A 27,515-nucleotide genomic window follows, 5' to 3' on the forward strand; every position below is an offset into this window, starting at 1 on the left:
CTCTGTTTCCTAATTGGAAAAGTGGTAATTCTGTCTGAGATGCTGTGTTCTTGGAATGTGTTTTGATCAAGCTCAAATCCCAAATGTCATGATAATTTCAAGGCCAAACAAGCAAAGGGCGCAGTTCACAAGCCACTGAACTCTAAAGTCGTCCCTTTGGATTTATTGGTGCTGCTCTCAAGTCTACTGGCAATGGACTGCAGCCAAACTCCCTCTCCTCTTAAGCTGGTGACCTGCTTGGAAAAGGGCATCCAACTCACAGCAGCACAATTTTCTACAGGTGCCTAAACTATTATTTTCATGAAACATATGGACAATGCCATTCTGCTCTGAAGACACTTTCAGTCCAATACAGATGCTTTGGAGTAATATTACACAAAGGTAGCCTGTTACGTTTATTCTTTGGCATTTATTCTTTGAAGCTGACATGTACAGGCTTAAATATATGAACCTAAGCATATTTACTCCCAAATTAATCCCACTGAGTTATCTGGAGTTGTACTGTTCCCAAATCACTGTGCCCAGGATTGCATCTTAGATTTGCCTCGCTGGCTGTGCTTTCACAGAGGGCAAAATATTTTGCATTGTAATAGGGGTCAGCCCAAGTCATCTCAGAGGCTGAAGCAGAGTGCCAAGGATGCATCACACCTGGTGCTGTGCTTGTGGAGCTTGGTGTTCCAGAAATTCAAGGGTGATGTAATGTTGGAATCCTTCTGCCCTATCATATTGCTTTTAATGTGATAGGCCTACCTCTGGATCACCTCCATTTGGCAGTCGTTCCCCAGGTGCAGTTCCTTCACGTTCTTGCAGGCGAGCAATGAAAACACAATCATTGCTGAGAGTGTGAGGCAACTAGGCAGAAGAGAGCTGAAGATGGCCAAACAGAGCCTTGGGCAGTGTGTCATCCCCCGCTGAGGCTTGCACCTGGTGTGGTCGACACAAGCCACAGCCCCCTAGTGACACCACTGTCAAATGCTGCCTCCCCTTACCTGCCAGTCACTGTTCCTCTCACTCCCTGAATTAGTTTATGTATGGAAACTTTATTGCAATTAGAAACAGTATCAACATCCCAAGCAAAAATATATACACGGCTAAGACAAATCCACACTTTAGCAATTGTACAGTAATAAGTAATTAGATCAGACATATAAACAATCCCAAACTATTCAGCCACAATGCAATCAGCATGATTATAATTGAAACCCATCTCTGGAGCTCAGAACAGCGAGGACAAAAGAGGCTACATTTTCTAGTTTCTCCCTCTCCTCTAGTGATAAGAAGGCATGGAGAATGCCCACGTCAGCCCAAACGCTGAAGTTCACAAACATAGAAGCAAGAAACTTCCAGCGTGGGGTTTGATCTAAAGAGCAAGAAAGAACCATGTGTTCAAACACTTCCACACATGTCATTCTGCAGAGTCTCTCAGGTTTAGGTATACCATTACACTGACCTGTCAGCAGGGCTGAAGGGATGGCATTGCATCTTGCTAGCATAAAGACCCTCCTTGACTGTGGTTTATATAGGTAGTATAAATAAGATGCTGTCACTGGAAAGCTGATAGACAAATGAAAGAACAGTGGGGAGCACGTGTTATTTGCTCTGCTAAACAATTCCTAGCATTTGATATCTAGAGATCTTTCTCTAGTGAATTAGAAAAAGGAGGATGGAGGGGAAAGGGAATTATAGAGAAGAATGATTGACCTGTGCATTTCTAATATTCAAGCACACTACTGTCCTCTCCTCCACACTTTCTCTTCCATTCCATTTTCCTCAGCTTCAGATCTTTAAAAGTAACAAAACATAGGAAGGAACTGTGACTGAACCACTTTATTCTTCTATCTCAGGCTTCCTCCAGGGCTTCTATTTAGTAAACAGAATGGTCCATGGAATTGCCTGCAGTATTTAAACTGCTGGTTTTTAGTTTTTGGTTTGCCGACTGCGTGAAGTTGAATTTGCGCAAATCTAACACATGCAAGATGCAGGCTGCCTGTTGTTAAAGCAAAAAGTGGTGTCTAAGGGGCAAAAACCCATATTTTCTATGTCTATAATGCAAGAGATTCTCAAAAGTAAGGAGATACAGTAGAACCTCTTTAAGTTGACCACCCAAGGGACTGGAGGAAATTGGTCAACATAGGGAGGTGGTCAACATATGGGAAAAACGGCATTTAAATATTATCATGTTTAGCTCCCAGGACAACAAATGCAAGGCCAAGTTATTATTTAGATTGGATTTTAAAAAGCTTTATTGCAAACATCAATGAGAATTGATCCTTTTGTAATGCTTACTATTTATACCATCTATATCTATATCAAGAGACAGAGAATAAACAGTCCACAATCAGTGTTTTAAAAAATCCCTGAAAATTCATAAGCTTAAAAAAAATTGTAAGTTTAAAAAAAAAAAAAAAAAACTTGGTTTCATAGCAGACAGGCAGACCAATGCTATCCCTTGCCAGCCCATAGCATGTAGCATGTTACATAGCCCCGACAGCTAAAACAAAACAAAACACTTTTTTATTTAGGCTGCCTGGCCTCCACTGGGTCTCCTCAGATTCATTAAATGCCAGAAGGCGTTTGATACGGTCCCTCACTAAAAGCTGTTGAGAAAACTCCACTGTCAGGGACTAGGAGGACAGGTCCTCTCATGGATTGGGAACTGGTTGAGGATCAGGAAACAGAGAGTGGGTGTCAATGGGCAATTGACAAAAAAAGTGGAGAGAGGTGGAAAGTGGAGTGCCTCAAGGATCTGTCCTGGAACTGGAGCTTTTCAACATCTTCATAAATGACCTGGAAGCAGGGATAAGCAGGGAGGTGGACAAGTTTGTGGATGACACTAAACTTTTCTGAGTAGTGAAGACCAGAAGAGATTATGAAGTGCTCCAGAAGGATCTCTCCAAACCAAGAGAAGAGGCAGCAAAATAGATATGTTTCAATATAAGTGTAAAGTAATGCACTGGTGATGGGAACCAAAGTGAAAGGACAGTGGCTTCACTATGCTCAAGCAACCTCATGTCCCTCACAACTTGGTACATGTCCAGGTACAATCAGCAGACAGCGCAGGTCTGTCGGCTATGTGCAGTATGCGCTAGCAGGCGTAGGGGAGGGATTATCGCGTGGCTTCTTGCTTTTCCAAGATAGGACAAACCAGACAAAACACAGGCCCACAGTATCGCATTCAGTGGGCAACTTACGGAGGGTAAATTAATACACTGTGCAATGGTCGAAGTGGTCAAGATACAAGTTACAGAGGTGGTCAATATAGAGAAGTTGGTCTCCCATAGTGTATATGCAGTGTCTGTTCATACTGTGAAAATTAGGTCAACTTAAGGAGGTGGTCATTATAGAGAGGTGGTCAACTTTGGAGGTTCTACTGTAGTTGCAGTAGACAGTGCTGGGGGAGAGGTAGCGGCTGTGGTGCATGTTGGCACCAACGACGTGGGCAAGTGTAGCTGGGAGGTCCTGGAGGCCAAATTTAGGCTTTTAGGCAGGAAGCTGAAAGCCAGGACCTCAAAGGTAGCGTTCTCTGAAGTGCTACCTGTTCCATGCACAGGACCAGCTAGGCAGGCGGAGATCAGGGGTCTCAATGCGTGGATGAGACGGTGGTGTAGGGAGGAGGGGTTTAGATTCGTTAGGCACTGGGGAACGTTTTGGGACAAGCGGGGCCTGTACAAGAGGGACTGGCTCCACTTGAACCAGAATGGAACCAGACTGCTGGCGCATAACATTAAAAAGGTGGCAGAGCAGCTTTTGAACTGATCCCTGGGGAAAGGCCGACAGGAGCCGAGGGACATCCGGTTCGGGACTCCTCATCCCTATGGGATGAGGATGGGGAGGTTAGAGAACAACAAGACAAAGGCAGGGTAGGAGAAGAAATTGGCAAAGGTAGCGTGATGGGATGTGATAGACGGTTTGGCACAATGAGAGGATGCGGGGACAAAGGAGCTAATAAGCAGCCCATCCTAGGGCATTCCGTGTACAAATGCTTTTATGCGAATGCCCGAAGTCTACGAGCAAAGGTGGGAGAACTGGAATGTCTGGTGACAAGGGAAAACATTGACATAGTGGGCATAACGGAAACCTGGTGGAATGCGGAGAATCAGTGGGATACCGCAATCCCGGGCTATAAACTCTACAGGAGGGACAGGCAGGGGCGTGTTGGAGGTGGGGTGGCCCTTTATGTTATGGAAGGGATAGAATCCAGCAAAGTAGAGATTGAAGAAGGGTCCGACTCCACTGTAGAATCTCTGTGGGTTAAATTACCAGGCTTGTGCAGCGATGTAATACTGGGGGCGTGCTATCGTCCTCCAGACCAGAAATCGGATGGGGACCTTGAAATGGGGAAACAGATCAGGGAGGTGACAAGGAGGGACAGGGTTGTAATTATGGGGGACTTCAATTATCCTCATATTGACTGGGTCAATTTGTGTTCTGGTCACGATAAGGAAATCGGATTTCTTGATGTGCTAAATGACTGTGGCTTAGAGCAGCTAGTCATGGAGCCCACCAGAGGATAGGTGACTCTGGATTTAATATTGTGTGGTATGCAGGACCTGGTTAGAGATGTAAACGTTACTGAGCCATTGGGGAACAGTGATCATGCTGCGATCCGTTTTGACATGCACGTTGGGGGAAGAATACCAGGCAAATCTCTAACAAAAACCCTTGACTTGCAACAGGCAGACTTCCCCAAATGAGGAGGCTGGTTAGAAGGAGGTTGAAAGGGAGGGTAAAAAGAGTCCAGTCTCTCCAGAGTGCATGGAGGCTGCTTAAAACAACAGTAATAGAGGCCCAGCAGAGGTGTATACCGCAAAGAAAGAAGGGTTCCACTAAATCCAGGAGAGTGCCCGCATGGCTAACCAGCCAAGTTAGAGAGGCTGTGAAGGGCAAGGAAGCTTCCTTCTGTAAATGGAAGTCTTGCCCTAATGAAGAGAATAAAAAGGAACATAAACTGTGGCAAAAGAAATGTAAGAAGGTGATACGGGAGGCCAAGCGAGACTATGAGGAACACATGGCCAGCAACATTAAGGGGAATAATAAAAGCTTCTTCAAATATGTTAGAAGCAGGAAACCCGCCAGAGAAGCCATTGGCCCTCTGGATGGTGAGGGAGGGAAAGGGGAGATAAAAGGAGACTTAGAGATGGCAGAGAAATTAAATGAGTTCTTTGCATCTGTCTTCATGGCAGAAGACCTCGGGCAGATACCGCTGCCCGAACGGCCCCTCCTAACCGAGGAGTTAACTCAGATAGAGGTTAAAAGAGCAGATGTTTCAGACCTCATTGATAAATTAAAGATCAATAAGTCACCGGGCCCTGATGGCATCCACCCAAGAGTTATTAAGGAATTGAAGAATGAAGTTGCAGATCTCTTGACTAAGGTATGCAACTTGTCCCTCAAAACGGCCATGGTGCCAGAATATTAGAGGATAGCAAATGTCACGCCTATTTTTAAAAAGGGAAAGAGAGGGGACCCAGGAAACTATAGGCCGGTCAGCCTAACATCCATACCGGGTAAGATGGTGGAATGCCTCATCAAAGATAGGATCTCAAAACACATAGATGAACAGGCCTTGCTGAGGGAGAGTCAGCATGGCTTCTGTAAGAGTAAGTCTTGCCTCACGAACCTTATAGAATTCTTTGAAAAGAGACCAGGAAGCAGAGAGTGGGTGTCAATGGGCAATTTTCACAATGGAGAGAGGTGAAAAGCGGTGTGCCCCAAGGATCTGTCCTGGGACCGGTGCTTTTCAACCTCTTCATAAATGACCTGGAGACAGGGTTTAGCAGTGAAGTGGCTAAGTTTGCAGACGACACCAAACTTTTCCGAGTGGTGAAGACCAGAAGTGATTGTGAGGAGCTCCAGAAGGATCTCTCCAGACTGGCAGAATGGGCAGCAAAATGGCAGATGCGCTTCAATGTCAGTAAGTGTAAAGTCATGCACATTGGGGCAAAAAATCAAAACTTTAGATATAGGCTGATGGGTTCTGAGCTGTCTGTGACAGATCAGGAGAGAGATCTTGGGGTGGTGGTGGACAGGTCGATGAAAGTGTCGACCCAATGTGCGGCGGCAGTGAAAAAGGCCAATTCTATGCTTGGGATGATTAGGAAGGGTATTGAGAACAAAACGGCTAGTATTATAATGCCGTTGTACAAATCGATGGTAAGGCCACACCTGGAGTATTGTGTCCAGTTCTGGTCGCCGCATCTCAAAAAAGACATAGTGGAAATGGAAAAGGTGCAAAAGAGAGCGACTAAGATGATTACTGGGCTGGGGCACCTTCCTTATGAGGAAAGGCTACGGCGTTTGGGCCTCTTCAGCCTAGAAAAGAGACGCCTGAGGGGGGACATGATTGAGACATACAAAATTATGCAGGGGATGGACAGAGTGGATAGGGAGATGCTCTTTACACTCTCACATAATACCAGAACCAGGGGACATCCACTAAAATTGAGTGTTGGGCGGGTTAGGACAGACAAAAGAAAATATTTCGTTACTCAGCGTGTGGTCGGTCTGTGGAACTCCTTGCCACAGGATGTGGTGCTGGTGTCTACCCTAGACACCTTTAAAAGGGGATTGGACAAGTTTCTGGAGGAAAAATCCATTACGGGGTACAAGCCATGATGTGTATGCGCAACCTCCTGATTTTAGAAATGGGTTATATCAGAATGCCAGATGCAAGGGAGGGCACCAGGATGCAGGTCTCTTGTTATCTGGTGTGCTCCCTGGGGCATTTGGTGGGCCGCTGTGAGATACAGGAAGCTGGACTAGATGGGCCTATGGCCTGATCCAGTGGGGCCGTTCTTATGTTCTTATGCTTATCATCCGACACCAGTGATTCCTGTGGCAACAATTGGTTTGCAGTTTTTTTTTATCTTCTTTTCCTGTGCTTTGTTGGTTGAAATTTTATGTTAATGTGCTATCCACACGGTTACATTGTTAGCAGTTGCAGAAATCTAATATTCCTTCTAAAATGATGGCAGTTTAAAACTGAAGAACAAATGTGGTTTCACTGGAGAGCCATAATGAATGTTGGCTGGAAAATGAAATGCCATCGCTATGCAGCAAAAATTCTCCTAGGTGTATTTAAGGGCAGATTGTGGAAATAGTTTGAATTGGCTACTATGGGAAGCTGAGTACACCGAAGAGTTTCTGTGGTTCAGGAGTTAAATGGATCATCCCATCTTAGCCTCTCTGAAAATTCTTTTATTCAGAAGTCCAAAAACTTTCCCAAGTGTCCCAGTCTAGGTTTCTGCATCTTCTATGACCCATAAAATGTGAGATTAGCATCTCTCTAATTTAAACAGGCTGCAAAAAACATGGGTTTAAAAGATTTCTTACTTTTGAGGCCTGTAGGCTGGGGAGGAAATAGCTCATCCAAGGATTTCCTGTGGATTCTGAATATTAGACTAATAAAAATAAAAGCTCAGAAGAAGTTGATTGGAAGAAAAGAATGTTTACAGTAAGAGCAATTTTCATGACACTACCCATTACTTATACTGTAGGAGTATATACTAGAAAATTTTTAACTCCCTGGGAAATGTGAGTCTTCAAACAGGCACAGAGTGCATCACAAGTGAGGGATAAGTGTATAAAAACCTGTGGGTGGTGATCCCCAGTCTGCTGCGGCATAGTCATGTGCATCTGTCTCTTGGTACTACCGGAAATTGCCCCTTGGTCTATCAGATTTTATTTTATGTCATTGTCAAAAGATGGTTACAATGTAGTATAAATTGGACAAGAATTTGAAGTTGAAGGTACTGCTTGACTCTTTGCAAAAATGCTGCAGAGTTTTTTCTTTTCTTTTCACATGCTTTGCGAAATCTAGGTCAGGCTACTATGAAAAATACTGATCTAGTTTCCAGTGAATTATTCTGAGTCAAAGGTAGGAGAAATGGCTGTAAAGGAAAGATTTTCATTTGACCTTCTCTCCCCATCATATGTGTGATTCAGGGCACAGTCCTAACCAGGTCTACTCAGAAGTAAGTTCTATTTTGTTCAATGGGGCTTACTCTCAGGAAAGTGTGGTTAGGATTGCAGCCTCAGAAGTGTAGATGGAGGGGAGTGCTGACAAACAAGTAAAAATTCAAGCAAGTAAATATTACAGATACTCCCTTAACCTCATCAATGTCATTAAAATACAGTATGGATTGCTGTAACAATTCTCAGCATTTCATTGGCCTGTTTCATACAACCCATGATTCACTGAGTCATGAACACAACCTGAAGTCTGCTGAGCCAACACACTCTCCTCCCGCCCCCTTCCCTTTTTATCCTTCTTCTACATGCCTGGGAATCCTGGTTGTTTAAAGCACAGCTGTGTGGATCTAGGAACAAAAGAGTGAACCAGCTCTCTTACAGCAGACCAGTAGGGTGTCATTTTCCAACCAGGAACAATGAGAGGATGAGTAGCTGAAAACATTATTTTAGAAAAGAACATCAGGCTATGAGTTGGGAATCAGCAATTACCAATGAATGAATTTTGAGAATATGAAAATACACACGCAGAATAGCATGAATATTCACACTTTCAGCTAGCAAAATGTCCCCAGATTCTGAATGAAACCTTTTGTCCCTTTCTGATGTGTGTCATTTTGGGGCCTCCTTTACAAAGTTCCCAAATGATTCATTTGGCTATGCATATATTTTACTCCTGACTTCATGGATTCTCAACAAAATAACATAGATTTATTTTCCATGTATATACAGGTGCTGTTTGCTTTGAACCAAACATTGTTACAACATGAAAGTCTTCGAGCAGGCAGTTTACAGGCCCCTTATACAACCGAAGATCTCATCAAGCACTACAATTGTGGAGACCTCAATGCAGTCATATTCAATCATGATACTTCACAGGTATGTTGTCTTCATAATACCAGAACCAGGGGACATCCACAAAAATTGAAAGTTGGGAGAGTTAGGACAGACAAAAGAAAATATTTATTTACTCAGTGTGTAGTTAGTCTGTGAAACTCCTTACCACAGGATGTGATGATGGCTTCTGGCCTGGATGCCTTTAAAAGGGGATTGGACAAATTTCTGGAGGAAAAATCCATCACAGATTACAAGCTATGATGTGTATGTGCAACCTCTTGATTTTAGAAATGGGTTATGTCAGAATGCCAGATGCAAGGGAGGGCACCAGGATGCAGGTCTCTTGTCGTCTTGTGTGCTCCCTGGGGCGTTTGGTGGGCCACTGTGAGATACAGGATGCTGGACTAGCTGGGCCTATGGCTTGATCCAGCGGGACTGTTCTTATGGTCTTATAATTTTAATTCATTGGAAAGGTGGACATCTATACGAATTTAATGTCCGGAGGCTTCTGACCAAAAATTTCGTTTTTCATTTCTCTCGTTCACAGTTCTCCAGGCTCAAAACTTGAATGCCTTTGCCCAGCAAAAAAGAGAAGGAAATGTTTGGCCTCTTATATCTATAGGATGTGTTGCCCATAATCCTCTCACCCACTTGCCTTTCAATATCACGTAGTGCTTGAGATAATCCTTTGTTAGAAGAGTTAGGTTTGTTAGGAACCATAAAATAGGTACCTAACACACAACCCAATCCTGAACTTCCTGGCACTCGCTGCAGCACAAGCCCCAAGCCCCACAAGCTATTTTGCCGGCATAGACTTGAGAGTCTTCCAACACAACATGGAGTTCAGAATCCAGCAGAACAGAGCTCTGCCGGTCCCAACCACCTCCTGTCCCAGTTCCTCCCCCCACTCTCGTTCCGCCCTTCCCTGCTCTCGTTCCATCATCCCCCCGCCCCCCAGAAGCCACGCTGCCACCCAGCGGTTACACTCACCCCCAGTGGCGGTGCATCCTCTTCCTGCCAGTGCTCAGACCAGTGCCTGACTTGCGCTGGCCCAATGCCCGCACTCTTTACTTGCACGCTTTACTCCCCGGGTGCCATAAATGTGCTTTTAGTACATTTACAGCATGCAGCACCGATACTAGGGCTCAGCGCTGGCATTGGCCCGTATTAGAATTGGGCCCACAGTCCCTGTTATAGTCTCTTCCCCACCACCAGGGAAGAGAACAGTGGTGGCAGGTTGCTTGAACAGAACCAGGTCTGATTTATAATGGGTTTTATGCCTAATAAAGTTTATTGAAATTGAAATTTATAATGGGCTTAGAGAAAATCCTTGAGTTTCCCTTTCCAGTCCAATTCCTTTTCTGTGATCTGGCTCAGTGACTAGTAGAAGGTCCCAGCATTCCAGGCAGCAACTCGAACAAAGATGTTGGAGCAAGTCAGAGTAACTGATAGCAGGCTCCATGGACCATCTGCCTAACTCAGTACAAGATAGCAGTGTTTGTTTGCTGTTCCTGCTGTTGGCCACAGAGTTTTGCAGTTTATGTCACAAAACCTGAGACTGATTTTATCGTCCTGTACGTATGTGCTAAAACGCAGCAAGGATTAAAGTAGTCTAGATCATCTTGTAAGCCTTCTCTCTTCTATTTCCTACACTTCTCTTTGTCCTTCTTGCACCTTGGAAACGCTTATGTTCCCCACATGTGTCTGGTTTCCTGGTGAGACAATTGATATTACCTCTGTTTTTCTAAAGTGGCTTTGTGTGTGTTTTGGCTTGGCGAGTGACTGAAAAGCTTTCAGAGGAATGTATATAAATGAAAGTTAATTGCAAGTGCTTGGAAGGCCTTTGAACATAATTCCCCCTCATTAGAACAAAAGACTTTGTAATAATTGAGTTTGTATTTGAAGAGGATGTGAGCATTATGTAAATAGGCTATGAGGCCAAATAACTTCCCAAAGATGTCATCATCCAATAATAATCTATGTGTCGCATGAGTTTGGACAGCATTCTTTGCTTTCTCTTAGATCTTCTGTATCACAGAGAACTGTTAGAGAACGTGTGCGGTTTTATAAGTTCCGCCCTTCCGAAGTCACGCACACATGTACAGCTTGTGCAAATATAACTTTTGTGGAATATTTGGTAGAAAGACGGGGTAAGAGATGGAATATGATTCACCCAAGTGAAAACATTTAAGTGTCATTGCTTGAAATTCTGCCACCGAAATCAATGGGACTTAAGTGTCTTCGGGTGCAATCCTAACCAACTTGCCAGCACTGGTCTAGTTGCAATGCAGCCCCAAGGTAAGGTAACATGCCCTTACCTTGAGGAGGCCCCCTTGACTGCCTCCCCACTGCAGGATGCAGTGCACACTGCATTGGCACAGCTATGTCACTGCTGGAAAGTTGGTTAGGATTGTGCCCTTATCTCTGGTTGGATTGTAGCTTATATTTTTGAACAATTCTGTGCTTGTTCTACAGCCTACCGAAATCAGTCAAGGCATTAAAACGTAGAATAGAACATGCTATACATCCATGTTCTGGAGCTAATAAAAGTTTTACCATCACTAGAAAAGCAAGATAGTGACCACAATTAGGGCACTCCAGCACAGGCTAATGGCGCTTTTGAGAATAGATTATGATAGGTTAAAAATTAAAATACATTTAAGCCACAGAAAATTTAAATACTCTGATTTCCATCAACCTCTGCAAGAGCCTCAGTATTGCCTGTACAAACTCTTACTAGGTTGTGCCTGATATTGCTTTCTTGTTAAAAACGTTATTGGGTTTTATGGATTCATGATTATCCCAGCTATGTAGTTACAGGTAACCTTTTTGTCCTATTTAACGTAGCTTTAGGGCTTGTTATGCTTCTGGAATAGAGAAGGGGAAAGGTTGTTGCTGTAGTACCCTCTGAGATTTAAATGGAAGCAAATGTTGTGTGTAAAATACATCCCTTTGCTGTTTTCCACAGGGATGTTGGTGTGTGACCACCTTGACCTTAGCGCAGAGATTTATGATAGCTTATGGCTCATTGCAAATCTTCTCTGAGTATTCTGTACAAAAGATGACAGGACCAGAAGCAAAGAAAGCTATAAATACCAAAAGTAAAATTATCAGCTCCTCGGTTTCAAGACAAATGTAATATTTACTCATCCCCAGTGATGAAACCATCAAAGCAATTGTGCATATCAGTGTACTTCCTTGTAATATCAGACATTGTTTTTGACCTGCATGATGCTGAGCTTGTCTAGGCATCTTGTACAGGATCCATGCCAATGTTGTTAAGGAGAAGACGGGTTGTAAGGCCTAGGTTTTAGCGTAAAAAGAGATGGCCGTTGAAATTACTACCTACATTTAAGCCAAGGAGGAAACATAGTTTATTTTCTTGGTCGCTTAGCTTGGTCCCATGAACCACCACACTGAGGTCCCCATCACAAAACTCCATGAAACCTATGGGAGTTGCTTCCCATGGTGTTACAATGCGGTATGCATACAAGTACCATCACCACCACAACAACATTGTCAGAATGAATCAAATGAATATTTCCCATGTGATCATTGCTGTCCTTTGTGATTATTAATTGGCTGGGGGGAGGGGAAATAATGTTTGGCTCCACCCATCTAGTGCAGGCTTGTATGTGCACATATACAACAGCCTCATGGAACAACACCATGAAAAATTTGCTCCTGTGTAGCACTCCGTGAGTGTGTGTGCATCCATGTGCATGAAGGGTATCTGAGTCAGTGGTTTCTAGAAATATATGTATGGTTCCCACCTAGAACTGAAATAAATCTGGATAGAGAAAATGAATAAATCTGGAGAGGAAAAATTGGATAAGCAAATTCCTTTAACATGTTCTGCTTGGGAAAAAAGTCTGCTTTTATTTCCTAATCTGAATCATTTATAGCACTCCCAAGTATTTGTTGAGTTTGAGTTACACAAACAGAAAAATAAACCCTGCCCTTCAAACAAGGCACAAGGTGTTACTAGGTGCAAGTGTAGCTCTCCTATCTGACTGAGGCCCAAATCCTAACCAACTTTCCCGTGCTGGCACAGCTGTGCCAATGGGACGTGTGCTGCATCCTGCAGTTGGTTGGCACTCATGGAGGCCTCCTCAAAGTAAGTGCATGTTTGTTCCCTGACCTCGGAGCTGCATTCCCTTTATATTGGCGCTGGAAAGTGAGTTAGGGTTGCGCCCTGACTGACTTATCTGACTGACAGCCCACCTTTAACCTGCACTGACACAGCTGGGCTGAGTGGTCTGCTCTGAATCCATCACTGGTTAGGAGGAGGCTTGAGGTGTAAGGTGGTGTTTTTCCCTTACCACATAAAGCCTCAGCCTGGAGGGTCTACTCAAATTGTGTCAGATAAGTGGCTGGCGCAAAACCAAACAGCTCCATGTAAAGTTGCCAGGCCCAGGAAGGGTGTTAGGATGTACCAGAGGCCTCCTCTACCAATTACAACCCTTCCCAGGTCTGTCCCAACCTCGTTCTGCCCTCCAACCCTGTCATGCCCGTTGTCACCTCCGTTCCGCCGTCTTGTCACCCTGCTGCACCGCTTGGCAGAGTACTCACCTCCACTGGCAGCTGAAGATCTAGATGCAGAGACAGCAGTCCAGCACAGGCCTTTCTGCTGGCACAGTTTGCCCTAGAGTAGTTGGAAATGTGCTTTGCAGCACATTTACAATACTCTTGGCCTGCACAGTGGCTACTATAACCAGTGGAATGCTCCATTAGGCTTGCATGGCCACACAAGCAAAATATTAGACTGCAATCCCTATACGCTCTTTCCTGAGAGTAAGCTCCATTGAATACAATGGGACTTTCTTCTGAGTAGATATGCATAGGAATGTGCTGTTAGTTAATAAGGAAACCTCACCCAACCATTCTAAGTGTAGGGGCATCAGAGATGCTGAACCAATAACAAAAGTGACAAAAAAAGAGCAAAATCTTTCTGTGATGTGCCTCTCTAACAATCTTTTCTCCGAAATTTCCTCAAGTCATGTAAGTCCTTTCCTAAACAGAGCAGTTTCTTCAGTTGGATCCTGACAGAGAAATAGAACAGGAAACAGACCACTTTCTTATACACACTTCTGCAAATACTTGACTCCCCTAGGACTGCTTCACCTGATAGATTTACTGCGGACTTTCTGGGCAGGCAGTCAAAATGATATGGAACAATTCTTAAAAATAAAGATAGGAAAGGAATGCTTTTCTTTCTCATTGTCTTCTGAGTGGAGAAGGATACCCTTCGCTGTCAAGGAAGAGTTTTCTTTTTGCATCAAATAAATAGCCTATACTGCTGCTCTTACTCAGTTGTTACTATGAAGTGACCCAGGTGAGAGAGAGAGAGAGAGAGAGAGAGAGAGAGAGAGAGAGAGAGAGAGAGCTTTTTCAAGGAAAAAAGTTCTCAAAATGGTTTACATAGCAGGATAAATGAAAGGGGTTATGTTTTTATGTAGAAATTTGTATTCTCCTAATAAGAAAATCCTTGTTTTTGTTCTTGCTCGAACAATAGAAATCAACTAGTTTTTTTCCCCACCCTCATTCCTGGAAAGATTGTCAGGGGACCCTGATTTGAAGTTCTAGTAGGACTATGAAACTTTCCTATGTTGGTTCATCTGGCCATATAAAATCCTAATGATTTAAAGTTCCATTATATAAAAGAGAAAAAGGTCCTGGCTCTTTGCCCCCCTTCAAGGAGGGCATTTGTGTGCCATAAGTGCAGACTCATTTTCTATAAATTGCAAAGATGTCACCCTTTAAAATGTGTTATCAGGACATCCCACCCTCAGATCAGTCCTAAAAGATTTCAGGCTCCTGATAAGTCTTAATGACATCATTATTTTGCTTCTAGTCTATCTTTGGGGGGAAAATTGAGTTCAATATCTGGACAACCTCCAGATCTGGGCAATGAAAACTATCTTTGGAATGCTTGGCTACAATAAGTATGAAATGTACAGTGCAAGAACATTAGGTGGAGTGTTGAGTGATAAGCAAGGTTTTCACTTTTTCAAGGAATGGCATACATGTTTATCATGGGTTAAAAAAATATGCACATGGAATCCATATTTAGAGCACTTTGGGTACATTACCTTATCACCTTTAAGTTTAGACACAACACAGGGCAGGAGAATTGGCATGGAACTTTGTCCCTAAGGAGAAACTGAGACTTGTTTGATTTTTAAAACTGCTGCAGCAAGAGAGGGGCTGGTTACAAGGTTAGCTGGCTTACAGAAACCAATGAGGTGCAGGGCCTATAATTAGAGGTGTTTGAAAACGGCATTTACCTTAGAAGTAAACCCATTGTGTTAAGTAAGACCTAGGTTGTAATCCTATCTTATTTACCAGAAACAACCTTTACCTATAATCAAACTGTCTCCGGACTTCTCATAGTCTCACAGTCTCATAGTCTCTTTTACACTGAAGGTTTTAGACCAACAATTTTCAACCACTATGCCATGGCACATTAGTGTGCCAGAAATGGTCCACAGATGTGCTGGAAGAGTTTGGAGATTATTTATTAGTAGGGCCATTGGGGGATGTGAACCCTGCTCCATCAGCAGCATGGTGTGTTTCGACAGTTGTAAAAAAAAAAAAAAACAGGCCGTGTGTCTTGATGATTTTAGCACCTTGTCAGTGTGCTATAAGAGAGAAAAGGATGAAAATCACTGCTTTAACTAACTTTGGCAAAAGTTCACTTTTACTTTATTCAATATAAGCCATAAGACCTCAGCAGATCTTAGAGGTCAGAATTTTTAGGCAGCTGCTGAGATCTCAGGACTTTCAGAAGGACTGACTGTTGATGCCTGAGGCCACTTCTGTGCCTATAAGCTTTGTGTAGTGGTGACGGAATAACTGTTTCGACCCACCCAGGTAGGAGGGGGCTATGGAGGGCAGATTGTGAAGAGCCCCTTGGAATCTGGAGCCAATCTTGAACCATGGTTCCAAATTACAAACTGAAACTATAACTTTCTTCTCTTCATAGATGAAATAGGAAGACAGGAGGAAAGAGCGCATGAGCTAAGTCTCACTGTGGCTTTTGGATTTGCCCACGTCTCACAGTAGCTTTTTCTGAACAAGGCCATTATCTTCCAAAGAGTGAAGTACAAGATCATTCAGTATCATACATATATGTGTCTCACTGCAACATCCTAAACATATTTGAACAGTTCCAAATGCCCAATGAGATGCCTGTCATTTGTCCTATTTCACATAATCTAATTCAGGAGCATTATGAAACCAATTCAATAAACCCAATACAGTGCATTTTCCTGAAATTGCATGGTAATCCTTAATCATTCATTGGCATTAGTAAAACTGAAAAATAAATTGAAGTATTTTCAATCACAGTCTGGCTTCTTCTTGAGGAATGTGATATATAAAGATCATACATCCACTTTAACAAGAACCATATTCTGAAAAACTGAATAATCTTCTGCTTTGTTAATAAAATCTGTTGTCCCTCTTATATAGGCAATATGTAGAAGACAAAATGATGAATAAAAGAATCTACATATAGTGATAATATATCTAATACAGATCTTGATCCAAATTAAATAAGCTGTCCAGGTGGTGGGTTTCTGGGTTTGTTGATCTTAGATTGTATATACAGAACTTGTGTTAGAACGCTCATATCATTAATTTAATCCCAAATCAATGCAAAGATCATGGCCATGCAAAGGAATGAATATGACATGTCCACAATTGGCATTAGTCACTTTTTACAGCAGAGGTTCTCAAACCGGGGCATTGTGACACCCCAACCAGAGAAGCCCTGTCTCTGCCCCCTTAAGGGACGTGGCAATGGCAAAGGCAGCAATGCGATCTTCATCATGAGGGTGGTCCGGGGGGGGGGGCAGGGTGTGATCATGCTGATGCACACAGAAAACAAAACAAACAAAGGGAAAGAAAAATTAGGGTACCATTTTGGTTACCATTTTAGCTCAGGCCGGACCTGACCCTGTAGGAACTCTTCTTCAAATCAAATAATTAAACAAACAAATATTTGCTCGTTCCCTGTCATTGACTGGTGAAATCTGGCAGTCTTCTAAAGATTCTTTTGCTTTCTTTTTTGGATCACACTGTATTGAGGTTGATAAAATCCATGTTGAAATTTTCTTGTTAGCATTTCTTTCCAGCCACGAATATCTGAAGGGAAAAAGAAAAATTGGCAAAGATGATAAGCACACATCCATTTCCCAACTAAATCATACGCTACTCCTAGCAAGGAAACATCTCAGTCTTTGCTTCCTTTATCCATTAAAGTCTGTTTTCCCATTTAATAGGAAGAGGGTTCAATGGGAGAAATGCCTTGGAAATAGAATTACATTTTTCATAGGTTAGATAAAAATAACTTCCTGGCCACAAGGGTATCCCCTTTATTGCCATATTCTCTCTTTGATCAGCATCTTGGGCTCCCGTGTCCTGGCAGCTTGAATGCAAGTGTTTTAGTGCTAAAATTGCAGGATCATTTTTGTGAAAAACAACAAAGTTTTGGGAAGAAAAATAGAGATGTTTGAACTCTTCCACATGTTCGAAACGCTCAGAGTCTCTTTCAAAAATTACAGCAATGGGGAAAAGGGACTGGTAGATGTTGAGTATGATTCTCAGAACATGAATCAGAACTCTAACCGACATATTTCTGATCTCAAGTTGTACACCAAAGTTGTCAGAGCAGAGTCCATTGAAATAAATGGGGCTTAAGGCTCAATCCTGTCCCCTGCCAGTCATGCTGAAGCAGCGGTGCCCAAAAGGTGCGTGTTGCATCTGGTGGTGGTGGGAAATTCAAGGGCAAATAGGCAGTAAGTCAAAATTAGTTCTACTTACCTCCCAGTAAGCCCTGGGGCTTTGTATGAATCTCCTCAGACCCTCTGCTGGCTCTACCCTCTCTCAATCCATTGGCCTGACCAGCTGTCTTCAACCTCAATCAACTCCACAACACCTGATGGTGATATCATCTCCAGGTGCCTCCATCGTATGGTTGGAGCAGTCACACATGGAAATGTAACTCTGTGGGACAAAATGGAACTCCACAGTTCCATTAAATGGTGGACTCTTCTAAAACTGAAGGTGCAAAATGTTATTTCTTTATTTTTCATTTGTGTGCTCTTGGTTCATGCTTTCATGTATCAGCTGACATATGTAAAACAATCCAGGGAGCGGATAACAAAAAGAAATTTGTGTTGGTCTCCCTGACCATGTCAATATAGTGAAGCAAGACTGATTCTTCTATCCATTAATGGTTCTAAAACTAGTATCTGCTCTGGGTGGTGTATATAGGGTAATCAGGTCCACGATAAAAGACTGCACCTATGACTTCTTCCTAAAACAATAATCATTTACCATTAAATCTGTTGCTGAATCAGGAGAGAAGTAGCTGTGGCCATTTCCACCACCCCCAAGTTCTCCCCTTACCACAGTAAGCAGAAATCCCAGGTGGGAAAATGAAGGACCAGGGGAAAGCCCAGGTGGAAGAAACCGTAGGTGCATCATCTCTCAATTCAGCCACAAATAGCAAACTGCAGAGTGGCAATCTCAAAGTATGTTATGATATATGCCCCAGGCCTATAGTCAATTTACAGGCTGGATAGAGCAAGGCTAGGCCCTGATGTCTTGGCCTGCATACATGTAGTATAGCCCAGGTGCATCATGGGATTGGCTGATGCAACAGGGCACAGCAGAGATGATGCAATACCCTGCAATACCATGTCACCAGACAATGAGTCGTGCAGTCACCAGATCGTAGCCCGCCTCTCATTGGCCAGTGCCAATATATATTGCAGCTTGTGGGAGATGCAAGCTGCTGTGTGGGAGATGTTATGTGGAGTGTCTGCGGGAAGCTACGTCGGTGGAGTTGGTAAACTGAGCGTTGAGGAAAGTGCTATCTTTGCTGTTTGCTTGCTGAGCTGCCTTTGCACTGTACATATTGTATATATCTTCAAGTAAAGGACGTTTGGTGGTGGAGCACTGCCATGTCTGTGCCTCGTTCTTTACCTGGAGTATCTGCCTGACCTTGAGTCTCTGGAGCTGTGGTGTCGGCGGCATACTTCATCAAAGTACGAGACAACCTGATCAAGAGCCTACATGGACCTCTGCCTGCTATGATCCTTATGACAAAAAAGCAAAAAATTGGAATCCTTTAAGTTTTCTGCTGTGAACATGCCAGAAGCTGATTTGGCTACAGTGCTACACAGTGTTGAAGTGCTTAAAAAGGCACAATTGCACAAAGAAATTAAATAAATGATCCCAACAGTAAAACAGATCTGCTTCTGCGTGGAAGTGTGCTTTTAAGAAATCTCAGTTCCACGCTACTATCAAAAGGTTTTCACTTTCTTAAGATTTCCCAACAAAGGGCTCTGCACTGGCATCAGGGTGAATGGAAAGATAATCATGGGTGGATTCACAGCCCAATCCTATCCACACTTTCCTGAGAGTAAGCCCCATTGATTCTAATGGGACTTGCTTCTGAGTAGACATGCATAGAATTGGGCTGTCAGTCCTCTGAACCCACCTAATGTTATGGACACAGAAAATGGCCAACACTCACTGTTAACCAGTAGATTAGAGATTGACACGATACTACTAAGAAATCTAGAATGGTTTTGTGCTGTGTGAAAAGCTGTTTCCAAAGATGGTGTTGACCTGGAGCTGTTTGATTTATGGATGTGTTTGTAATCAGCCTCAATTCCATGAAAATTGGAATTTTCCCGTATGTTCACGTCCCGTATGTTCACATGCGCCGTTCGAAATCATATGCTAAATACAGCGTATTTCTATCTATAGCAGAGGGAGTATCTTTCTCCTATTCCTTGCTGTAATATACAGCCATGTTGTTAGATCTACTGCATCCAGAATGTGGGACACTGAGTGGTGCTGGCCTCATGGAAAAGTCATTGCAATCATGGAACTGCTGACTCAGTTAAAACCCAAGTTCTGTTTCTTGCACTACTCCTTTGGGGAGGCAGTTTGGTGTGGGAGTAGGTATGTATACTCTTGCGGAAGTTACAGGGATTTCATGGGTTTGGCTTCTTTTATGTTGGAGAAAGCGACTAGACTCTCAGGGAGAATGGAAAGATAATGTTGTTAGTTGAACCCCCAAATGTAGTTTATGTTTTAATAATCTGATTTCCTGCAAAATCAAATGCCAAACCATTTATGTACAGTTAGTATAACTGCAGTAGCCATAAATATTCTCTCTCTCTCTGTGTGTGTGTGTGTCTTTTCTGACATGCCAGATTGTTACCATTCCTTCCTCCCTGTTTTTTGCTTCTCATGCACCTAGCATCATAATTTGGCAAAGAGTTCCTTCCTGTAATACTACTTCTAATATTAATGTGAGGAGTATAGGTTGGGCCTCTTTATCCATGGATTTGGCACCTGTGAATTTGCCTCACCACAGACACTAAATCCCCAGATTGCCCCTCTGTAAACCTCCCAGAAGCGACTGGACTCTTGTACCGGACGCTGCACATAGCTTCTCTGAGGCTCAGACTGACACCCAGAGCATTTTTTCAGCAACTTCCGGTTAAACTAGAAGTCATAGAAAAACCACTTCGGATTGCTTTCTGAGTCTCGAAGAGACTACGTGCCATCATGTGCAGTCTTTCCAACACTCAGAACAGCTCCAGACATGACCAGAGAAAGACTCCAGTTGCTGTCGACACTCATATGGGCTCAGAAAACCATGGATTTCATTATCCGCGGTTTTCAGTGTCCGCGAGTGACCTGGGGACAGATCCCTCACAGATACAGAGGCACCACTTATATATCTAATTTGCAAACACTTTATAGTCTGTAATGTGTTTGCCTTCACAACATCCCTTGAGAAAGTTCACACCCACTGTTGTATGTATTTTACTGCCCAACAAATCCATAGGAAGTGGTGTTTGAGTCTGTGTCCCATATTTTGGGCCCAACCTATTGGGCCACTGTGCAGCCAGAACTTGCATTCCAGCAGCACAACTTTCTTTCTGGCTGTCACAAATGGCAACATACTTCAGAGCATGGCTGAGCCACCACCACAAGCACTAGCCACATGCTAGCAACCTGCCAAGAAGCCCAAGTATCAGTAAGTCAGCTTGGGGGGCAGGTGGGAGGTAGGAGGTGAGAGGAACAGGGCAGGAAGGAGGGGAATGGGGCAGATACTTGAGCAGGGAGGGAGCAGATTGAGGCTGGGAAAGGGGCAGTAATGGCAGCAGCAGTGCCACTGATATCCTAACCTCCTTCCTGGCATTGTTCCTCCTTCCCAGGTTCACACGGACTTGTGCTAGCAAAGTCACTGGCACAGGTCAAGGTAGACTCATTCACAGCCCAATCCTGAGCTGCCCGGGGCATGCAGCTTTGGGCGGCACCGATAACAGCTCCCACCGGATCCTGCACCCCTCGGGCTACTGCAGGCAGCACCTCGGGAGAAGGGGACTTTCATCCCCTTCTCCCGGGTAAGGGAAGTAGCCCCGCAATAGGGCTACTCAAGTTACTGCTGACCAAAAGGTCGGCGGTAGGGTAAAGGAGTTTGTGTAGGGTGCCAAGCCCCACACGAACACGCAGGACCCGCCTCTCTCCCTCCCTCTGACATGCCTCCTCCCCGCCCTCTCTCTGCCGTCCACCTGCCTCCCTCCTCCCCGGAACGCCTCCTTCCCACCCCCCTCCCCACCCCCGCTTGCCGTGCCACAGCTCGGTGGTCCGTGCAACTGCTGAGCGGTGGAGGATGGATGCCTGCCTGGCACTAGCCCAGCGCTGGCCAGCACTGGGCAAGCATGCGTGCTGGCCTGGCAGTAAGCCTTGCAAATGTGCCTTACGACATGTTTGCGATAGTGCATGCAAGCAGGAAGACAGCGCACCAAGCTCAGGATTGGGCTCTCGGGCCGCTAAGGCAAATCTCTGGGCAAGGAACAAATGAGTGTCGCATTGTTGTCACTTGAATCATAAGATACTTAATATCTACCTAGGTCCTTGTAGGTTCCTAGGAAGTTCACTATCACCTGTATGACAGACTCTTCCGTAGAAGTGGCTGGAAAGTTTGGGGTTGGTCTAGAAACTCTGGGCCATTCATACAATGAATGATGCACTGCTAGTCTTGGTTAAAAAGGAATGCCTTGAGAACTCAGCTCACAGATCCTGGAAATGGAAGAGAAGAGCCAGCAGTAGCAGTTGTCATAAAGTCCCACACTGTCCACCTTTATTTCCTGTGGTGCTATTGCTAAAATAGCCATAAATTATTCCACCAGATGTTATAAATGTCCATATATCACAGCAAGCAGGTGTCTTCTGTGTCCAAGTTATATATTTTACAGTAATTTTATAAAATGCAATACTTTGTCAACCTTCATTACTAGCATCAGAACATTCTCTTTGTGCAGGCAAGAACCACACTGAATTCATATGACAATGTTTTTCACATAGCTGTATTGTACTGCATAGTTGTATTCTGCATTGTACAGTTTCTCCTTGATCAAGTATGGGCGCAATCCAAACCAGCACTTGGGGTGGTGCAAATCCCTTGCACAAGTTCCTTGCACCTCCTCGTGCTGGATACAGGCCCAGCCAGATAAGGTTTTGCATCGGCCAAACACAGCTGACCCAGAGGTCTAGGGGGGCCTGGGAAGGGTGGAGAGAAGGGGTTTCGGGTCAGAGGGAGGGTGGGCAAAGGGTGTTCCTGGAGTTGGGTGGGCTTAAACGAGAAGCAGGGCCAGGATCTGGCAGTTATGCCAGATGCTAGCCCCATTCCTGGGCAGCATGGTGTGCCCCTGGCCATTCTGTTCTGCTCAGATCTGCACTACCTTGTCAGGTGGCGGTAGATAGGTAAGGCTGAGAGATAGTTACTAGTCCAAGGTCACCCAGGAAGCTTTATGGCTGTCAGGAATTTGAACCTGGATCTTCCAGGTCCTAAGTCCATCTCCTGAACCATTACACCATCCTGGCTCGTACATCATCCTGGCTATATAGAGAAGTGCTTTTGATAGCAACTTCATTTTGGAAGCTACCTTTCTTTGAAGACTGACCAAAACAGTATCTTGAGCACAAGGGATACTAATGGTGATGTAAAGCAACTTGCCTAACTCAGCTCCCTAACAAGTGTGGATATAGGGCATACACACTAACACTTTAGCTTGGGGGGGGGGGGGTGGAATTTGCTTACCATTCCAGGCACTACTTTGACTCAGACCAGAATTGCTACAGCCCATCAGTTGACAGATTTTGAGATCTCTAGGTTTACTTCAACAATACTGGCACCAAACACTTTTGTCTTCACAGTTTTGACCAAAGACAGACAATAGTCTTGTAGAGCAGGGGTGCTCTTTCACAGGATATACAGATTTTTGAACTGGCTCAGATACTTGTTTGATCAGGGATGGCAGTGGCACAAGAGAAATCTTTACCAACTCTGATTGAAGCAATTACTGGACACTTTTTTTTTCCCCCAGAAAGGTGTCAATGACATGACACCAGAATAAATTTCAGGCAGACCGTGTTCAGATCTCCAGAATTGCTTTCAGTAGTCTCCTGGTTGATGCCACATTCTAGAGATTCCAGGCCAATCCTGGAATGTTGGTAAACCTATTGGGAAACAAAGCCTCTCTAAATATGTGATCTGTCTCCAGCCCATAGCCTATTCCCCCCCCCCTTGAATTCCAATAGCATGCTGTTTTCTTGAGTAAATCAACACTTTGGTTGAATATGATACATATTAAGGTGTAGTACGGTCATCATCCCCCCTCGTATCTGCAGGGGATATATTACTGCTGCTATCACAAACATCCGAAACTGCTTTTCAGAAAAAAAAAACTTATTTTTGCTCTACACTAACCCTCTGGACTAGTTCCTTTTCACTCCTACTTGCTAGTGCTAACAAGAGAAACAATTGGGAAGAAACAGTTTGGAAGGTTACAAACAGGCGAGCAAAACAAATGAGATGAATTGTGGCGGGGAGAATTTGTGAACCTAAAACTGTGGAAACCAAGTCTGTGAATACAGGGGGGTGACTATACTTTAGAATTTCATAGACATGAAAACTATTTTTTTTCTTATGTAAATTTAAAAAAACAAACACTGAAATTGAAATTCTCTTTCATCCCAGTGTATATGGTTCTCCATATGAATGCTCAAAACTGTGCTTTTCATGATTTGTTTTTTAAATATTAAATATTAAAGCACAACTAATTGCATTTGACCCTTTCCTGAGTCCCAGTGGTTAAGGAAGCAAAATGTTCCGTAAATCAACAAGAAGCAGCTGCTTTCTTTGAGCCAAACATGGTGCATGTCAAACCGTAGAAAAGAGCTAAGAGACAGAGAAGAATCTATGATTAATGAACTAAGCAATAGCACTCCGGGTGTGATTACCCTACTTTGCAAAGCCGATTGAACATTCTTGAACCGTTTATCTGCTTTGCTCCAAGCCACAGATCAGTCATGGTAACTTGGAGGTTGTTAAAAATGCAATCCTGTAGCACCCTTAAAAGCCATGTTTTGGAGTTAAAGTGATGAATCTTAATTGTGTGATCCTCTTAATCTGTGCAGAACTATGGAAAACTATGATAGAATTGCTCACATGTTCTTTGAAAAACACTTTCTTGCTTAGGCTCATGATGGCGTATCATGGTAATGGCACAGATTACAGAAGATATGTGGAACCCCCACCCCAATCCCCTGGCATCATCTTAAGGGGGCAGGCTCACATCATAAGGGGTAGGGTAGAACAGTTTTGGTTTACTTGGAAGGCAGCAATCAACAATCGGAGACCCAGGAACTACTCATAGGAGTTAATTCTCTCCAATGAGAAGCAGAGAACAACCGGAAGGTCTTTGCCCCAATGTCTTTGAATATCTGCTAGATCCTGCAGCTGAGCCACTCAGGTTTGTTGGTGGTCAGATGGATCTTCTTCAGGAGTCAGGAGGAGAGTGTGAGGGTCTGTAGGGCCTCCATCCTCTCCAGCCCAGTGGAGATTGTTGTCAGCTACTGTGCTTACAGTGCCTGCTCCTCATTCCACGGTGTGTGGATGAGGACAACTTGCAGTCATTGCTTGCCAGGGGTCTTGGCTGTTCTTCTGTGGCTGAGGTGGGATGTACAAAGATGTCCTGAAAACCCAGGAGCAGAAAATGAAAAAAAGCCTTTGCTTTTCCTGATCTTTTTGGTAAGGGTTGAAGTAGCAGCAGACGCAATCTCTTTTGTAAGCATTTTTCTGCAAAGAATACACATAAGAATTTTTTAGGCTATACCCCACCATCTAATTTCTGAAGGTTTTGTTTACACCATATGAGCCATGTATTTATATTTGAAAAAGATACCAAAAGGGATCGGAATGTGAAATACTTAAGCAATAAAATTGTGTATCTAAAACACAGACACATATAACCAAAACAAAACAAATCCCTGAAGTCCTGAGTGATAGTTTACTGTGCCCTCAATAAAGAGACTTCCGGTTTTGAGCCTTCCTGCTTTTTGTAGCAGAAAGAGTGAGTATACCCAATGGTTTAGATCCAAATTCTTACCTCCGCATTTCTTCTGTAGCCCTCTGTTCCCCTTGAAAATCTGTTCGTGAGGTTTGGTAGACCCCTGAAACAAGGTGTATCACAGGAGGCTGCAGAAAGAAAGGGAGTTTGTGAAAGATAGAGGGCCCTCTGTGCCAGTGGCTGACCAACATTTTTAGGGCACTAACGCTTGAACTGTTACAAGGAAGCCCTTTGCAACCAAGAACAAGCAACTGTTATCTTCTTCAATGGGGTTGCTCCACAGCAAATGTCACATTTTTTTTAAATTAACCACTGCTGTAACAATAGACACAACATGTTTATGCAATGTGGACTATAGTCACTTCTGGTCCCCCCTTGGGATTAGGGGCCCTGAAGCTAAAGCTTCATTAGTTTCATGGTAGATCTGCCCCTGCCCCTTGCACAAGCAGGACTGCCCTCTCATCTTATTAATGCTGGTTCACATTTCATCTTTGATCTATCCCTGCTGTCTCCATCTAATGTGGATTATAAGCCTATCGGGCAGGAACTATAGCATGTTGGCACAACTCTTGCTACACCTTTAGTGATAAAAGCAGCAGCAGCAACATAACACAGCTTACTCAGTTGTATTTGGTGCTATACATTCCACAGTTGAATTAACCATGGTTGCATAGTGATATTTTCGGTGCTTCTTTGATTATACTTGACTAGGTTTTGTAACCCAAGAGAATTACCTATGTCTACATTTTCTTGGAATACATTAGCCACTGGGAATGGGTGCATACAATCCTCTTCCTTGTGGTGGACCCTGTCTGTGATAGATCCTGGTAGACGGCAAATGGTCAAAGTCATATGATTTCTTTTCCACAAGCAAAACTTCATGCACCATCATTCAGTCACATTTGTGGGGTTGCAGTAGCATAGAACAGGAAATTGCCACAAACAAAAAAGTCACCACCTTCTCAGTTCTCCAGAATCTTCCATTATAACATTTTTTTGTTGGGTAACTATTTATCTTCCCATCTGGCATGGTCTCTTCCTGACACTTGCTCTTACTTTCCATTTCAGCTCCCTAACTTCATCAATGCAACACTTCCTCCACACGAGCAGGTTACAGCACAAGAGATTGACAGCTACTTTCGGCAGGAACTCATCTACAAGCGGAATGAGAGAATGGGGAAAAGGGTGATGGCTCTTTTAAGGGACAACACTGAGAAGAGTTTCTTCTTTGCCTTTGGAGCAGGTAGGACATTTACGTGTTTTGTTAACTTCTACATGTGTCAGTTACAACACGTGTAGTAAGGAGGCATCCGTTCATAAAATTAATGGCCCAATCCTTAAAGGCCTGGGTGGCACTGGAACTCATGTTCTGCTGACCCTGACCGCTGTAGAGCAGTCAGCACCAGCCATAAAGGGCGCTCGAGCATTGTGCAGAGTAGCCCACTGCTGGGATGCTGCCAGGAAAGCAAGAGAATAGATGCGCGGAGGCTGCAAGAGGGGGTGGATTCTGGCGGTGATGACACATGACAGATCCTATCCCACTTTTCAGCAGCCTCCCCAATCCCTTTGTCTTCTTGGATTTACACTTGTGGAATTGCAGGTCTGAGGAGGCCCATTACAGAGCAGGAGGCTTAAGGGAGTGTAAGGTGGTTCATATCCCCTTTTGCCTCTGAAACCTCCTGATCCATCCTCCTCCCACAGGATTCAGCATGCCCATTTTGTGTGTGGCTGTACCAGCAGGGGGAAGGATAGGCTTGGGCTGAAAGTGATGGAAGTAACTTTTGCATTGGGTCTCATTTATGTCCTGTTTTAGTTCAGGAGTTGAATGTATTCCTGTTGTTAAGTGTGTTCCCTAAAATGACAAGACCACAACAAATCTCAGTCCCAAAAGTAAAAAAAAAGAAGGTCCAACATCCCTTTGTCTGGTAAAGGTGTCTTTTCTTCCGTTGCTTGAAATCCCAATCCGATGAGCCTTTTATGACAGATCAGCTCCTGATATGCTGTTGTAAAAAGCCCAGCAACAGAACAAATGTTGTGCCACTGCTGGACCATTCAGGGAATATTTATATATTCCAGAATGGTTTCTCCTCCAATACATTTGCTTATTGAAACCCTTTTCAAGATCTCTGGTAAACATTTATTCTTGTTGTTTTTCTTACCTTGGTTTCTGAATCTGGAGATTTTCCCACTCCACAGTTAATAGCCAATCCTACCCTACCCAGTATAGGAGTGGAATAATAAATAAAAGTTTTCCTAAGGTAG

At 43.7% G+C, this 27,515-nt stretch overlaps 1 protein-coding gene across 1 annotated transcript in view; it reads left to right on the forward strand.

The window, feature by feature from the left end:
- TRABD2B (TraB domain containing 2B) overlaps positions 1 to 27,515 on the forward strand; it is a 326,126-nt gene that overhangs the window by 199,042 nt on the left and 99,569 nt on the right. Inside the window, exons 3-4 of the mRNA XM_066624617.1 lie at positions 8,701 to 8,847; positions 26,322 to 26,496. Coding sequence (XP_066480714.1) covers positions 8,701 to 8,847; positions 26,322 to 26,496 — 322 coding nt within the window. The remainder of the gene's footprint in view (positions 1 to 8,700; positions 8,848 to 26,321; positions 26,497 to 27,515) is intronic.

Source organism: Tiliqua scincoides, chromosome 4 (genome assembly GCF_035046505.1).
Source record: "Tiliqua scincoides isolate rTilSci1 chromosome 4, rTilSci1.hap2, whole genome shotgun sequence".
NCBI lineage: Eukaryota > Metazoa > Chordata > Lepidosauria > Squamata > Scincidae > Tiliqua > Tiliqua scincoides.